The sequence below is a fragment of the Lactuca sativa genome, chromosome 1 (genome assembly GCF_002870075.4).
Source record: "Lactuca sativa cultivar Salinas chromosome 1, Lsat_Salinas_v11, whole genome shotgun sequence".
Lineage (NCBI taxonomy): Eukaryota > Viridiplantae > Streptophyta > Magnoliopsida > Asterales > Asteraceae > Lactuca > Lactuca sativa.
In genome coordinates this window covers 68,964,524-68,981,736 of record NC_056623.2, presented here as the reverse complement: position 1 = coordinate 68,981,736, position 17,213 = coordinate 68,964,524, and the positions used below count along the sequence as shown (strand labels likewise).

The 17,213-nt window shown below is 32.5% G+C and overlaps 2 protein-coding genes across 2 annotated transcripts; one reads left to right on the top strand and one right to left on the bottom strand.

Annotated features, from left to right (window-relative positions):
• Positions 1–1,408: 1,408 nt before the first annotated feature.
• LOC111914930 (kinesin-like protein KIN-5B) lies at positions 1,409–7,403 on the bottom strand. Its single transcript, XM_023910642.3, has 22 exons — positions 7,248–7,403; positions 6,965–7,167; positions 6,691–6,820; positions 5,987–6,619; positions 5,777–5,874; positions 5,500–5,656; positions 5,335–5,404; positions 5,174–5,250; positions 5,019–5,072; positions 4,849–4,929; positions 4,665–4,776; positions 4,492–4,578; positions 4,176–4,351; positions 3,934–4,095; positions 3,747–3,854; positions 3,478–3,636; positions 2,880–2,963; positions 2,569–2,774; positions 2,374–2,475; positions 2,165–2,274; positions 1,927–2,075; positions 1,409–1,860 (listed from the first exon to the last, which is right to left on the bottom strand). Exons 2-22 carry the CDS (start codon positions 7,162–7,164, stop codon positions 1,642–1,644), a joined length of 3,174 nt encoding a protein of 1,057 aa, XP_023766410.1. The 5' UTR covers positions 7,165–7,167; positions 7,248–7,403; the 3' UTR covers positions 1,409–1,641.
• Positions 7,404–12,281: 4,878 nt separating this feature from the next.
• LOC111914931 (serine/threonine-protein kinase AFC1) lies at positions 12,282–15,652 on the top strand. The gene is made up of 12 exons (XM_023910644.2): positions 12,282–12,532; positions 13,246–13,417; positions 13,504–13,530; positions 13,612–13,765; positions 13,847–13,895; positions 14,004–14,118; positions 14,323–14,414; positions 14,501–14,657; positions 14,739–14,803; positions 14,883–14,980; positions 15,085–15,190; positions 15,309–15,652. Exons 1-12 carry the CDS (start codon positions 12,422–12,424, stop codon positions 15,465–15,467), a joined length of 1,305 nt encoding a protein of 434 aa, XP_023766412.1. The 5' UTR covers positions 12,282–12,421; the 3' UTR covers positions 15,468–15,652.
• The last annotated feature ends 1,561 nt before the right edge of the window (positions 15,653–17,213 follow it).

The following is a 17,213-nucleotide window of genomic DNA, read 5'->3' as shown; positions in this document are numbered from 1 at the left end:
TTGTTTGTGTATGTGGTATTTTGGGAAACTCACTAAGTTTCGTGCTTACAACGTTGATTTAAATGTGTTTCAGGTACATCTCAGGATCATGAGAAGGCACCGATATGATTGTACACACTCGTCTGTTAATGAGGATTTATGTGGATTCTGGGATATTATGACTTTGTTATATGATGAGATGTATTTGACATGAGTTGGGGTGTGTTTGGGATTCCTTTTTAGACTTAAAAGTCTTTTTTATAAAATGACTTTTTGTAAAACAATTTTTCTAAAATGATATGTTTGGCTTGACTTTTAAAACTTTTAAGAGTTAAAAGGCAAAAGTCACAAAAAGATGGAATTTCATAACTTTTGAAAAAACTTCTTTTTGTTCATGGCAAAAAGTTGTTTTAAAAGAACTTTTCCATTTGCCAAATATCTTTTAGACTTTTTTAACTTTTTGGAAAAGTTAGAAGTCAAAAAATCATTTTAAAAGAAAAGTCAAACATTTGTTTCACTTTGTATATCCTTATTTCTCTGCATTTGCATGCTGAAATAGGCAGGTGGAGCCTTTGAAATTTAGTCGAAAAACAAATGGGTTGGTGTAGACCTGACAATTTGATACACGACACGAACACGATACGATTTTTCCGTGTATGTGTTTTAGAAATTCGTGTTTCGTGTTTATTCGTGTCTGACACGTATTTCAAATTCGTGTTTCGTGTCTTACACATGTCAAACACGGATTTACCTGTTTAAACACGTATAAGAGACGATACAAATTCGTGTTGACACGTGACACGTACAAACATGTATAAACACATATATAGCCAATTTCGTAAAAGTCAATAATTCGTTTATAGCCAAGCTTAAAAAAAGTCATTAAAAACATGTTTATTCGTGTTTTCGTGTAACACGGCTAAAAAACGTGTCTATTCGTGTCATGTCACGTGTCACACGAATTTTTTACGTGTCGTGTTCGTGTTTGATACCCCAAACACGTTTTATAATTCGTGTCGTGTTCGTGTTTAACAAATTTGTGCCGTGTAAATTCATGTCTGACACGAATACACGACATACAGACACGGATTCCCAGGTCTAGGTTGGTGAAACCAATTCAATACCATAAACCACCAAACCACAAGGAACGGTTAACCGACAGTATCGATGGTACCCCCCCCTTTCCGGTTTGTGAAAACCGCAACGGTACCGTCCTCCCTAATGGCACATATAATAATCATTGATTATGAAAAATATTAGTATAATTAAATGTGAAATGCATTAATTATATAGAATATTCTTTATATTTACTGTATTTCATATTTTTTTAATTGGAAATATATTTCATTTCACATTTCACTATGGTAATATTTCTCATTATTAATGTTTTTTATGTGTATCTTATAAAAATTGATATTTTAAAATGAAATAGGCCAAACAGTTTGAAAATTGACTCAAATTGTGTTCAAATGATTACAACCTACCTATTATATGAATATTAACGGGTCAACCCGCCCGTTTGCCACATCCAAAACGAATACAAGTCACTCATTAGTAGATGAGTGCGTAACAAAGTTTCGAACTTCACTAAGAACATGAAACTATAATTATATATATGCTTTAAAAAGCTTTCACCTTGACATATCCTTTTACACTAAAAAATTAGTTAACATCTGCAAAAGGACATCGATTAGGAGACCCCGAGCTTAAATGTTGATGATGATGTTTCACTTTGCTTCCATTTTCCACACACTTGTGTCGGTTTTCATAAGCAGTATTTGTTGCTAAAAGATCTTCAAAAGCAAGTGTTCGCATTGCCTCAATGGATATCAAACTAGGCACATCTATCTCACGTTTTCTTACACCAGAATCATCATCAACCTGTTATACATATTAACACAAAAATGAATTCTCGTTTAAAGCAATAAAAAAAATCATAATTTATACCTTGTAATGTTTCTTTAGGCACTCGGATTGGTTTAGCATGTTTTTTGTTCTATCATCATGTTCATCTTCTAAGGATGTAAGGTGATGTAAGCATGTCTTTGACACAGAATCAATTTCTTTCTTCATTTCTTGATCCATCATGAGTGAATCTGCTTGTGTTACAATTTATTCACCCGATTAAGTTATCGGTTCATATGTTTTATAAACAAAAAAAAAAGGATTAATTCATAAAGATTACCAATAACAGATGATTTCAAATCTGTAGCATCTGAATGGAATTTTGCATCCATTGACGCGTGTGTTGAAGCGATCTCTTCACTTCTAAGTTTGTTTACATGAAGTTTCTCACTAAACAAAAGATTAAGTTATGTGGTCAAGAACATGCAAAAATAAAGACTATTATGCCCCTTAGGGTATATGTATTTATATGATATGTAGTAATTATACCTTATAAGCAATTCTGTCTCAACTATGCTGCTCTCATTAACATGATTAATCACCAACTCTGTATTGTTCCAGTGTTGCAAGGATTTTCCAACCTTATTTGTACTGCATTAATATAAAAAAAATAAAAAATAAAAACTAAAATCAGTGACTCAACCAAATTAGCAAAAGTTAATCAATTGATACAATAAATCTTACCAATCCTCAAAGCAATTCTCCATCATTGCTTGATTTTGAGTTGAAATAAACATGGCTTCTGTATAATGACTTTTCGCCTTTTCTATTTGTTCATTCACTTCAGTCTTTCCATCATTTGATGTCTGCAGCATGTTGGATATGTCTTGCAGCAAGATCTTGTTGTCTTGTGAACTTAAGTTGTCAAGATTTTGTGATGCCTCAGAGACCTGATAATGAAGTTGGATGACAATATATGGATTATTGTCAAGATTTAATAATCTTTTTTTATATGACATGTATATATGAAAACAAGAAGAATTTTTCCTAGTTACCCTTGAAGTTTGTTTTGCCATCAAGTTCTTCAAGATTGTTGAAATGTTTTCGATTGCCATTTGTTCTTCTCTGGCTGCATCTTCCTGTTAAATAGGAAATAAATCATACACTGGTTAATAAACTTTAGAGTAAGTTACATTTTTGGTCCCTGAGTTTATCTGATTTTTTTGGTTTTGGACACTAAAGGAATTGGGCTGCAAAATTTGATCTTTATTTCACTATTTCATAAGCTTTTGGTTCCTTGGTTTCTCTAAGTTAATAGCCCAACTGTTAAATTTTTTGATATGTCCATTTTGCCATTGGATCAAAACTGGAAGAAAAAGTGTACTATACCTTTTATATCTGAACTCATACACTTTTCCCACAGTTGCACCATATCATACATCCTTGTGGTATACTGTTTTTTTTTTTCAGTTTTGTCCAAGGGCAAAATGGTCATTTTGAAATTTTAACAACTGACCAAAATGGTTTAGAACACTTTTAAAATAGTGACCACAAATGCAACCCGATTCATTTAGAAGCGAAACTAAAAAAAATAAGCTAAAAACTCAAGGACCAAAATTGCAGTTTACTCTTTAACTTTTATTGCCTTTTTACCTTGAAATTCTTCTCAAATGCATTTAGCTGATGTGATCGAATTTTATGATTTTCTTCAAGAACTTTCATGAGTTTGGTAGCTTGCTGATTCAGATTGTTGAAGAAACCAATTACTGCCCTTGAGATTTCATGTGAAGTCTCCAAACTTTTATGTAGTCCCTACACAATTAAAAAACAAAATATGAGATATAAACTATGAAAAGAGTAATAATATAATTATAAAATTTAAGAGTTAAAATAACAACACCCTTGTTGTGATGTGTTTATACCTCTTCATGTTGTTGAACAGATACAGCCAGCATTTGCTTCTGATCAGCTATAGAATTCTGAATATCACATGTGACATTTTTAGCCTCCATGACTGCATTCTCAAAGATCTGCATGAAAGAATGTTTCACATCATTGATTTGTTTCTATTAACTATTTAACCTTAAATTTTATTTAATGATTTCTTACATTTTCGATTGCCAATGTTTGATCTGATATTCTGGACTTCATATGAACCAAATCAGAAGAAGCTTCTGTTTGCAGTGTGTCAACAAGCTCCTTTAATACCTTCATGCCTGATGTGTATGTCTCTGTTATGTTCTTGATCCTTGATTCCAAAACCTCAGTTTTCTGGTTGATAAATAAATTCAGTAAATCAGAAATTGTAAAATTCAAAAATGATTTAGAAAACAATGGAACTAATTTCTTACATCATGTTTAGTATCAAGAAACACAGAAACATGTTCTTCCATGCATCTCATTTGTTGCTGCTGTTGTGAAACTGAACTCAATACAACTTTCTGCAGATCTTTTAGGCTGTGATCGAGCTCACAACCAAATGACAAAAGTAGCCCTTGGTTTTCTGCTTCTAACTTGCTCTTATAATCTATACATGAAAATTTATGTTTGGTTAGTTTTGTTATTGAGCAAATTGCAGGAAACAGCAACATACTTTACTCTATACTTTTTATAAATACAACATAAAAAATATACTGTAATAATTAAAAATATGAAAAAGCAATATACCTATTTTTGAAAACAACCCAGTTATGTCTTCTGATGCATCTTGTAATTTGTTACGCAGACCTTTTGCATGTTCAACTAGACAGTTTTCTGTTTTGATGACAAGATTGAAAAATATAAAATTTTTGCATAAAAAGAAGCTAATGGATTAGTTAAAGTCAAGATTTATGTTTGACCTGAATCTAAAAGTTTGGAGATGAAAATTTCCTTTTTCTTCAACATTGACATGGCTTCCCTATGCTTTCCTTGAATATCCAGTAATGACTTGTTACTTTTTTCCAAATCTTCCTGCATGTGTCCACAGGAAATATGAGATAAAAAAAATTAAAAATTATATCCACTTGTTTGGTCATTTCATACCTTGCAATCTTTGAGATCACTTTCAAGACTCAATCTTTTTTCTTCTTCACTTTCATAGAGTTCACGATATTTATCTACTTGCTGCATTTAAATAAAAAAATTTAATTGATAAATGATTCCTCAAGTAGTGTTTGATATATTTCTCTTAGAGACAGAGGAAGGAGTAGTACCTTCTCACTGATGCTTAGATCAATCTCCAGCTGCTCAATCTTTTCACTCTTCAACTGTAAAATGATACAATGATCAACATAACAACAATATAACATTATATATGAAAAGATGAAGTAGATGAAAAAGTATGCTAATGAGATTACAATATGCATACCTTCTTTTCAGATTCATCCTGTGCATATCTTTCATGTGGAATGTATACACCATTCTTTTCCCTAGCTGCTCTAAGATCTGTTTATATTTCAATAGAATCATAACTTCTAACTATATTATGCATAAAAAAATTATGGATAATGGCAGTGTGAGTCATCAAACCTTGTTTCATTTTTTCAATTTCCAAATACATATCTTTGAGCAGCATAGCTTTAGACATCTTCTGATTTGCCTGTATCAAAATATATGAATTCAGATACGGGTAATGTATATAAAAAAGAAAATCAAGGGTATAGCTATATAGAATAAAATAATTTAAATTCTGACCTCTGGTTTGTTTTTAATGTTTTTAGCACGATGTGCATAATCTAAAGTGCTTAATGTTTCTTCTAAACAATGAGCAGATGGAGAAACCGTTGCAATGATGCAGGTTTTGGTCTTTCCACCAAGTGAGTCTCTTAACAGCCTTGTCAGCTTACTATCTCTGTACAAAGCAACATATGAGAATATGGTTTACAGAAAATTACAGAAAAACCATTATAAATCTGGTAATTTTCCCTATGGATTTTTACTAGAAGTTAACAGAAATATTATGAATGCAAACCTGTATGGAACATGACCAGAATGCTCCACAAGTGCATTAATGACACGACCTAATGTAAGCAAACTCTTGTTTATTTCTCCAGCTTCCCTTGCTCTACCCTACAATGAACAAAACATGATTTTTTGTAAATAAAAAATCAGTAAAAGAAAAACAAAAAAATTCAAGCATTGTGAAAGACAAAAGAATAAGATATAGTATCTGTTTCCTTACATCTCGGGCACCTGACCGGGAAATATTTTCTGACCCTGCCAAATCAACAAGATTAAGCTTCCCATATTTAATAAGTTCCTCACTTCCAACAGTTGCTTGTTTCACATGTACAGTTATTGTAAAAACTGAATGAGAACGACTGCTGTGTTTGTTTAACAAGGTGTCTGCTGTACGCCTTTTAGCTGCACCTCGTTCCAAGAGGGTATATATGTCATTTGCACTGTATACAGCTTCTTCTTCCAAACCTCTTACAAGAACACAGCCTTTCCCATCTTCCATCAACGAAATTGGCTTCTTTTGCCTCTCATCTAAAGATCTGGTGTTGTCTTCAGGGGCAAGAAGGTCAACTATTTCTTCATTGTAAAGCTCCAAGAAAGTAACTTTCATGCTGTAATCAGCATTTTGAGCCTCTAGGGTATCAAAGATTTGGCGAACTGCTCTTGGAATTACCCCTGCCTCAGCAGGTAAGTCTCCACCCTTATTTCTCATCCCTCCTTCCATTGTGTATGTTTTACCCGTACCAGTTTGACCATATGCGAAAACTGTGCAATTGAAGCCCTCAAGCACTTCATTTACAATAGGAAAGATTGCTTGGTCATATATTGATCTCTGTTGTGCTTTGGGCCCGAAAACCTTTAAAAAGGAATAAGAATTAGATAACTTTTTGTATCACATTCATGGTAATTATAGATTCAGGGATGTACCTTGTCAAAGGTGAAGAGTTTGTCTACTTGTTTGTTGGCGACATTTTGCAATATTGCTACTTCTCTTTTGTGTTCGTTGCATGTTATCACCTTTGGTACGTTGCACTTTTGTTCTTCCTCGCTTAAGGGCCTATGAATACATGAACAAACCAAGCCTTGAAACAGAGCCTAAGAATAGTTGACGAAATGTATGTGTACAGCCAATTAACCTACCCTAAACGCATATGAAATTAAATACCTAACTAGAAATCGAAAAAAAATGAAGAAAGTGTACCTGCATCTGAGCAAAACTTGGATGTTAACTTCACCACGATCTTTCTCAACTTTACTAGAGTTCCAATCGATACCTCTAGATTCCGGACGCCTCCGCTCGGGTCTAGGAGTGAGAAACGGCATCGGATTGGCTACCATTCCAACTCCCGCTTTCCCATTATGATCCGGCGTCATTGACGTTGTGCTCCTTTTATACTCCATACCCTAAAATAAGTCTAATTGCCGATCAAGATCCCAAAACAACAAGAACATCAAATCAAACGCGAATGTTAGAAATTTTTTACCTGTGCTTGAACAAGAAGAGTTGATCGAGATCGGAATTTGTTGGATGGAACGAGTGTTTTTACAAGATTGAATTTTGATTTTTGGCGAGAGAGAACAGAGTGTGGAGGATTTGAGTTTTGCTAACGGCTACAAAGAGTGCGTATATATTTGACGAATTGGGGGGGCCATCTCCGCTTCGTACAAAATTCAAATGTTAAAACGAGGCGCCTCCCGTATACAACAAACCACCACTCAGGATCGGGCCGGGTCTGTCGGATGTAGGTTTTTTACCCATTTTCTTCTTATTGTTTAATTGGGTCGATTCAAAATTATACTAGGCAAATGAATGATATAGACATAAATTTAAATTTAATTATCTCAATAACCATCTAGTTTAAGTTGATGTAAATTTATATAAGAAACAAATATATTAAACATATATCATTCAAGTATTCAAGTGGATAAATGACATCCATTTTGCAGATAGTGCATACTATTATTTTTTTAATTATTATAATTATTATGGTTAACGAATTTAAATAAATATTTTTTATAACCAAATCATCTCAGTAGAATCTAGCCAAAAAGTTATAATTAAATATAACTTTTGATTAATATTATTGTTAACTATTTTGATTAATTTAAAAAGATCTTATTTGATAGATATATTTATATTAATTATATCAAAATTTAAAAGATAAGAAAAAATAAAACATAATAATAATATAAAAGTTACTTGTTTGAATCATATTGTTATGGATCATTGTATGTCTTGTTAGGCTTAAAAAAGAACTTCATGAGGTAGTATGATATGCTTAATATAATTTAAGATACATGTCTAGTATCTTGGATCTTAAAGTGGATAAACATATGTTTTAACGAGTCAGGATCATGAATATTACCAATATTATTTCCTAACGAGATTAACGAATATATTTCTTGTTTATTATTTATATGTGTATAAATAGTAACCACACGACGCGTCTACACTGAAGAATCGATTCAATCAAACTTAAAACCCAAAGTTACCGAGTTAAGCCAACATGCAAGAGCTTGTTCAACAGGATCCCGATAATATCGAAGATCTAGTTAGTCAACGTATGTTTTAAATAAACATATATAAATCACACAACACACACCTGCAATGACTAAATCACTTGTACTCGTACTCTCAAACACATCTTTATAATTTACATTTCGATTAATAAGATTAAACAAGACAAACGATCATTATCACCTCCCAAGGTTTTATACCACAAAATACTAGAAAAGATCAAATACTTTCCTTATAAAGATCACGCGTGTCACTTTCTTTTCATTTTCACGTTCACACTGATTGCAACACTACAACCTCTCGTAAAATTTGGTTGATATTTCACAAATCGTTTTTTGATCAAAACACTCATGATTTGCTTTAAAACATATGCAAATTTAAAAAGAAAAATAACGGCTTAGATATTTGTGATGATAGTATTTATGACTTAAATCTATTCATTCAACCACTCAATAGTCAAAACCATTGGAATGAAAAACTTATTGTTTTAATATTTAGACAAGATTTCATAATTAATTGGCCCATGCAGTTTCTAAAAAGTCTCATGTTCACAACAACATTTGACTTCGTTACACCAATATACCATGTGGTTTCAACCCCTTTCACAGTTCATCATTTTGGCTAAGACCCTGTTTGATTTGGATCTGACTAGGTCAGGTCAGACAAAAATGTCTGGCTCAGTCAGCTCTATGTGTTTGATATGCCCCAGCTTTGCATCTGACCGGGTTAACAATGTCTAACTCGCTCGTACCCAAAACAATTGCTAACTGAATCTGATTGAAATTCATTTCCCCATTGCCCTTGCACCACCCTCATCCTCCTTCCTCAACCATCAATTTAATACCTGGAAAAGGAAAAGGAAACTGGAACACAGACGCACAAAAAAAAAATACACGAATAGAGGTTGCATTTGATCAAGGGAAGAAGACAACTCAAAATTGAAATTAAGCAGTTTTGGTCCTTGAAGATACCCATCTTGACCGAATCCACCACAACTTTAAATTGTCTTGCATAACTAATTTATGGAAATTACTAATTGGACCTGAACTTTTATAATGAATTATTATTATTATTATTATTATTATTATTATTATTATTATTATTATTATTATTATTATTATTATTATCTATCACTAGAGCATCAAAGTAAAATGATCATTTTGCATCAGTCAGCACATTTAGCTAGATGTACAATCAAACGGAATGGTTTCTTACTCAGTCAAAATTTATTACTCGGACACACCTTTCTCGGTCAGCTTCTATCAAACGGGGCCTAAGTTTATTTACTTTTATCTGTTAGATGCATAAAAAAATATACTTTTACCCATATTTCATCTTTTCCTGGTTTTCTTGTTTTATTATTCTCTCCTCCAATCTTTTAAACCGCCACCACTAATAACTCATAATCCCTCATTTTACTTCTCTAAACATAAGATTGATCTCCATTTTTTTTTTGTTTTGATTTTAATTACACAACTACAATAAATCCCTAAAATTAAAGATGAAGAACAAAATGTAGGCAAAACCCAAAATTGAATATAATGAAATAAAAATGGATCATCTCTAATAAATGAAAATAATGTTGCCACTTGTCATCTTCTAATGCATTATGCCACATGACTTTTTCTTATTATTTTCACTCTATTTTTTTCCACATATCATTTTATGTTTTTTTTTTCATTTTATTAAACTCCACATAATTTTTAAATGTAATAATAAATGCATATTAATTTCATTAATGAACTTTTTCTTCTAATTTCAAAATTACTAAGTTAAATTCTCATTAGTTTCATTTGTCTATTTATCTAAATTATTTGTTTAAATTTAAAAGAAAAAAACACTTTAATTTTAATAATTCAATATTTTTCTTACTTTTTTTTATAAATTCAAACTCCAAATGTTTAGAATTTCATATTTATTTATTTATTTTTAAATAAACCATATTATACATGAGTCTCACACCTAGTATGATATGAAAAAATGAACATCAAAAACATTTTTTATTTTTTTTGGTGTGGAATATGCATTTGACTTATGGGTTTTCATTTTATCTGGAAAATAGCTGAAGCAACTAAAGGTTTAATTTTATTTATTTATTTATTTTTGGTTTTCATTAGATCTTGAAATTAACTCAAGCACCTACAATAATGGCGGTTTAGTTATTGGAATCTCACAAAGCATCATATAATCCACTTTGGTGGATGTATATATGGTACCTGGGAAATATTGGAGAATACGAGATGAAGAACGAGTCATTTGAACCAAGTCTTAGGTGCTGTTTGATTTTCTGAAACAAAAATTCATGAAGTATGCGGACCACCTCTGCAACCCTCTACAGTAGAAGAGGTGGACCAAACGGCTGCAGATTGTAATAAGAAGCGTGTTTGTTTTTTTTAACATTTGTATACTGCTGCAGATATTAAAAAATTAAAATAAACTAATTTTATAAATCAAAAATAGTTTTTTTAATACGGAAAATTTAATAATGTATAACATTTCGGCAATAATTAATGATATTTCAACAAAAAAATAAAATAAAGATATTTAGTAAAAAATAATGATATTTCATCAAGAATCTATCATTATTCAATATAAAAAAACAAAAAGAAATTTAACAAGAATAAACAAAAAAAAAAAAAAAACGAAAAAAAGTGAAATAAAATTTCAACAACATATAATAAAAATTTCAGCAAGAAAAAATAAAGAAGAAGAGGTTCGAAGCGGTTGGAAGAGGCAGTACAAATGTTGCGCGTGTGCTGCGCCGCGCAACAATAAGAGGTCTAAAGAAGTTTTTTTCAAAAAACAAACCTACCTTAGCCGATGAACATCCATCTTAATATATGTGGAAGAACTTGAAACCCGTTTAATAAGATTTACCCCACAAGCCACAAGCACCAAAATATAGAAAAAATGAGGGGATTTAAACCTCTAATTAACTGAATTTTAATTTCCTGTTCAATATATTCGACGTCACAAGTTTATCGACAACATCAATTTATGGGTTTTCAATTTATTGACATCAACTATTATAGGGTTTTCAATTAATTAAAATTTTAGTAACATGTATCGATCCCGTGATTAGTTCCATCAAGAAATAGGGGATGTGGTTGTAAAGAAAAAAAAATATTAAACTTGAAAACATGGTGCAATTCCGAGGAAATGTTCCAGCGTTTTAGAAGAAAAAAAAAACTAAGAATTAATCATAAAATACTTTTCGTTTAAATTACTATGTTCCGGTAATTAAACAAAAAACTGCATCAATTTAAAAAATATTTTATCTAATTACTATCTTTTTGTAGAAAACTCTACATAACTTGGTCAAATAAACTGCATTTTTAACATTACAATCACACCAACATATTAACTACTTAAACATTTTGTAAGATATAGACCAAAAAAATACTTATGGGTCATTCCTACATAACCAGATAATATACATGGTTTGTCTACTTGGAACGTTTGATCCAAGCTTTCGGTGTTTTAAGCTAAAATGGAATGGTGCCATGAAAATAATATGACAAAGTCTTCCACCTCAACTCCACCTAAATTACCAGAGCAAAAAAAAAAATAAAAATGGTGCCATTGCCACATATGATGCCATTGTCTATGCCACCCTCCACGTGGTATAGCCTAATCCAACTATATATGTTTCCTTTTTGACGCTTCTATGATTCTATCCTAAATTATCTCGAAATAAAATTTATATGTTGGTTCAAAAACATTATCAATAAAAATGGTTGTCTATAAAGTGTTGAGTTTAATAGGGAATATTAGCTGGAATTTAAGGAGAAATAACAATCGAGCAGGCCCAATTACTCGATATGGCCATTACCTCATTGGCCGGCAAGATGGGTCGCTAACTGTCGATACTCCAAAAAGATAAAAGAAAAAGAACTCTCGGTACTCACGTCACGTGCCGCTAAAGAGAGTAATCACGTGCCAACGCTTAACCATGGAGGTAAGATTTTAACTCAACCATGGTTACTTTCTGCCTCATCTCCATTGTTAGCTTTCTTTCTCCATCTCAATTAAATCTAGGGTTCCTGCGAATCCCTCGATTTTTCACAAACAAAATTTTGCGTAACTTCATGTGAATCGGGATATATTTCCAAAGCTTAATTTCGTAGATCGTGTTACGGGATGGAGACGCAGAGGATCTTGGAATTTCCTCACAAAAATATGGATAAGCGACCAAGGAAACGGCCTCGATTGGCTTGGGACATGCCCGCTCCTGTTCCTCCTCCCCCAAAGGTTCAAAATTTTACGATTCTAATATGTTCTTGATGAATTTTTGTGTCTTAATGTAATTGCGTTTGCTTATTGGGGATTCATTTTAGGAACCACTTTTACTGTGATTAGAAACAGTGAAAACGAGTTACCTGTGTGTTTTTGATCTTCAGACTTTTTTGCTTTTTGTTTGTAGAATATAGATCTTGTCCTTTCACCCAAAAAGAGAATATATATCTTTCTGTAATTCAACAGATTAAGCCATAGAAAGTACTCAAGTTGATTTTCATTTCATATCTTTTTAAGTTCTTAACTGCATCTGATGCATGACATCATCCAATTCCATGAAATTTTGTATAATTATCAAACAAGGTAATTATGTTTTCAACACAATTTTTTTCTTCACATATAAACTCAGGGATTAAACCCAGGAAGTGGATCTGTTGCCTGATCATATTGTAGTTTGGAGAAATCAGTTTATAACAACATTGAACAATTTGAATGTAAAGATATGGATGAAGTAATATATACAGAGAAACATGTTCATCTTTGTGGAATAGAGTCTCATCCATGGATGAAGAACACCTTGATCTGTACATAAAAACTTTTGAATAACATGAGGTTACAATTGAATCAACAGATTTTGTAGTAATCTTCAAATTTCGTAGCATATTCATACATGGATACAAACTCGGGTATATATCATATATAATTTACAAAATCTCATTGTCACTCAGGTCCTCCCAGCTTTATACTGCAGACAGGATTTCATAAATGCAGCAGTCCCCAGTTTCTCTTACTCTTCAATATATTACAAAGGAATCCCTCACAATGGCTCCCCTCCATGGAGACCAGATGATAAAGAAGGCCACTACATTTTTGCTGTAGGAGAGAATATAACTCCTCGATGTAAGTCTTGTAAATTGTAATTGGTAATTCAAGTGCAAATCACATGCTAATATAATAATAATAATTGCCTTACTTCTGAATTTCAGATCGTATATTGAGCAAAATGGGTGAAGGTTAGCTATTTTGTTACATAAACCATAAATGTAAAGCATTAGTTTTTGTTGATTGACAATAAGAATAACCAAATATAATAGGTACTTTTGGGCAAGTTTTGGAGTGTTTGGACAACGAAAAGAAAGAGCCTGTAGCCATTAAAATCGTGCGCTCAATAAACAAATATCGTGAAGCTGCCATGATTGAGATTGATGTTTTACAGAAGCTTGCTAGACATGATGTTGGTGGATCACGGTATGTATACATATCTCTCTTCTTTTTATTTTTCAAGAATTTAAAGTGGTTTTGGTGTAAGATTTATATTTATTTTTGCAGTTGTGTGCAAATACGGAATTGGTTTGACTATCGTAATCATATTTGTATTGTAAGTATTTATGAGATTCGATTAATTTCCAATTGCTTATGACACCACCATGTAGTTGTCATATGCTTGGATTTATATTTTATAAAAAAAAAAACTTGGTCTTAACAGGTTTTTGAGAAGCTTGGTCCAAGTTTATACGATTTTCTCCGCAAAAACAACTACCGTTCATTTCCCATTGATCTTGTTCGTGACTTTGCAAGACAACTTTTGGAATCTGTAGCATGTGTGTGAAAAAAACTTGTACCATTTTTGTTTTTTTCTTTCTTTCTTTCTATATTTCATTTTATACACGTGACATATATCTTTCAGATGTTATATGTTTGAAACTTTGTAGTAATATGTTTACTTGTCCTTGTTTGTGTAATCCATTGCTATTTGCTCTTTTTTTTTTCTTTTGAATAATTTATTTTGGTTCTTTTCTTTGCAGTTATGCATGATCTACAACTTATACATACGGATTTAAAACCAGAAAACATTCTTCTGGTTTCTTCAGAGTATGTTAAGGTGCCGGATTATAAGGTATGTTGATGCATGTTATCATTAAAAAAAACATATGCATGTATGCGTATTTTATAAATCAGTAGTTTTAATTTGTTATAATTCAGTTTCTGTCAAGATCCGGAAAAGATGGTTCTTACTTCAAGAATCTACCAAAAACAAGCGCCATTAAGCTCATTGATTTTGGGAGTACTACATATGAACACCAAGATCACAGCTATGTTGTCTCAACACGCCATTATCGTGCCCCTGAGGTTATTTTAGGTAATTCACATCTATTATTATCATACTGTGTGACCCCATCATTCATCAATAAGACAATAATCACCTGTGTCAAAATCTCAGGCCTTGGGTGGAACTACCCGTGTGATTTATGGAGCGTGGGTTGCATACTCGTTGAACTTTGCTCCGTAAGTCAAATTCTCAACACGACGCTTGTTGTGAAATTACTCTTTTACCCTTTCTAATTATTTTTGGTTTCTCAATTAGGGTGAAGCTTTATTCCAGACGCATGAGAACTTGGAACATCTTGCTATGATGGAGAGAGTTTTAGGACCACTTCCTCAACATATGATCATGAGAGCCGAGTAATATATAATACATAATAATCTGTTATTAACTTATTGTTTATCATTAATTTTTAATGGACCATAAATTTAAAAGATGTTTTTACTTTTTTTTTTTTGGGTAGCCGTCGGTCTGAGAAATATTTTAGAAGGGGAGCGCGATTAGATTGGCCTGAGGGTGCAACCTCAAGAGAAAGTATGAGGGCAGTGTGGAAACTCCCACGCCTTCAGGTATTATTATTAATTAATTAATTAATTAATTTGGTTAGTATTAAATTATAAGTTTAAATATATATATAAAATTATAAAATTTGGGAAAGTGAAGGATTTTGTTTTGAAATGAATGTAGAACCTGGTGATGCAGCACGTGGATCACTCTGCTGGGGCGTTGATAGATCTGTTGCAGGGGCTTTTGCGATTTGACCCATCAGAGCGACTGAAAGCTAGGGAAGCCTTAAGGCATCCTTTCTTCACAAGAGATATTAGACGATATGGGTACTCTTTGTAATTGAAAATTTGAAAAAAAAAAGTTAATAGAAAAGTGCTTGATATTTTCCATAAAATCGAAGCTTTTTATGGTGGTTATATATATCACCACAAAATTATCTGGTTTTTGCCTTTGTATTCGCTTGTTTGCATGTTTGAATGTTTGATATGTATATTTTGTTTCTACATGGTGGTGGTTCGATATAAGGTTTTGTGGTGTCGCAGTTCGAATGATTTTTGTTCCAAAGTTTATATTTGGTTTTTTAGTTTTCTTCATTCTGCAAAGAAAAACATAAACACAAAACTTAGGGAACATCCACTATTAATCAAGGAATCATCTAAAACATCGGAACTTAAAACGATCAATGGCAAAATGAAATGGAGTTTTATAATGAACGTAAATGAACCGTATTATAACAAAACTTCATTTTTTCATTTAATTTTCTTTTAGGCCATGTTTTTTTATTGAAAAGGAACCAAATATACCATTCTTAATAATTTTACGTCCTCTTTTTATAGAGATCCACATTGATTTACAAAAAATGATTTCTTTTTTCAAAAAACTTACTTCGTTTATTTGCTTTTTGAAAAGTTAAGGTTTCTTTTTTATCGAAAAAATTGAATAAATGTATCAAAATTCATATTTTTTTTTACTCTTTAAACATAGATTAATATTGATCTAAACAAAAAACAAAACGAAATTTCAATATATATTCACATTGTGAATAATAGTAAGTCAAATTCATATTGTGAATGAAAATCCAGTCTTGGACCTTGGAATCAAGCCATGCATGAGATATGAGCTTTTTGAGAAAAGAAAGTGGATGTTTTGTATGTTTGTGACCATATCAGCCATGCAAAGGCTTAAAGTCACTGACTTTATGGAGTAAGAGCTGTTAAGGAGTCCAGATCTGTGATTTGAGCCAAGGTCTTAACTGATTAAGACCAAATGAGTGAGAAGAGTGAAATCGGGGCATACGTTGGGCGTAATCCCAGTATGCGCAACGTAGGGGTCGCACATCCCCGATGCTTGCATGGCAGCTGAGTACGCCCAACGTAGAGAGCTAGTATCCGCAGCGTACTCCCTGTCGTTAACTTTTTGGTTGACTTTTAGGGTTTGGTGAATTTGTGGACAATTATGGCCATTGAGGGGTAAAATGGTCTTTTATCCTTCTGTGAGTTTGTAGAATGGTTAGTGTAGCTTCTTGAGAGCCATGATTAATTAGGTATAATTGTCGTATGTGTTAGGTGGAGGCTAGACCGGTGATTGAGTTTGAGATTAGCCGATTTCTTGCAAGGTGAGTCTTCTCACTATACTTACCATGAGTGGTATCTTTGTGTGATTGAGATGTCTTATGTGCTTATCTGTGTATTGTGATATTCTGCATTATGTCTTTATGATTTATCTTGAGTTTTATTATTATGAGCTTATTGAGTTAGGATCGGAGGGTCCGCCCGAGTTGAGGGACCAGAGGGTCTCCACTGGAACACATTGACCGGAGGGTCGTATTGAGTTAGCCTCGAGTGACTAACGTGATGTGTGTGGTATTTTGGGGGAACTCACTAAGCTTCGTGCTTACCATGTTATGTGTTATGTGTTCCAGGTACTTTCGAGGATCCCGGGAAGGCCTCGACTTGATTGTACACACACTCGCATTGGAGATATGTTTTTGGAGGATCCTTGATTTGTGATAAACAATTTTTGAAAAATGTGTTGATGTTTGATACTTGAGATTTTTGAGAAATGTGACATGTGTTTATTTGTGTT

What these genes read in the sequence shown, in the direction of transcription:
- LOC111914930 (XM_023910642.3), bottom strand. Translation starts at nt 7,164, where the DNA reads ATGGAGTATAAAAGGAGCACAACGTCAATGACGCCGGATCATAATGGG. An exon ending in AACTCTTCACCTTTGACAAG is followed by an intron (nt 6,620 to 6,690) that starts GTACATCCCTGA and finishes TCCTTTTTAAAG; the next exon opens with GTTTTCGGGCCCAAAGCACA. An exon ending in TCTGGTCATGTTCCATACAG is followed by an intron (nt 5,657 to 5,776) that starts GTTTGCATTCAT and finishes TGCTTTGTACAG; the next exon opens with AGATAGTAAGCTGACAAGGC.
- LOC111914931 (XM_023910644.2), top strand. Translation starts at nt 12,422, where the DNA reads ATGGAGACGCAGAGGATCTTGGAATTTCCTCACAAAAATATGGATAAG. An exon ending in CTGTTCCTCCTCCCCCAAAG is followed by an intron (nt 12,533 to 13,245) that starts GTTCAAAATTTT and finishes ATTGTCACTCAG; the next exon opens with GTCCTCCCAGCTTTATACTG. An exon ending in TACTCGTTGAACTTTGCTCC is followed by an intron (nt 14,804 to 14,882) that starts GTAAGTCAAATT and finishes TTTCTCAATTAG; the next exon opens with GGTGAAGCTTTATTCCAGAC.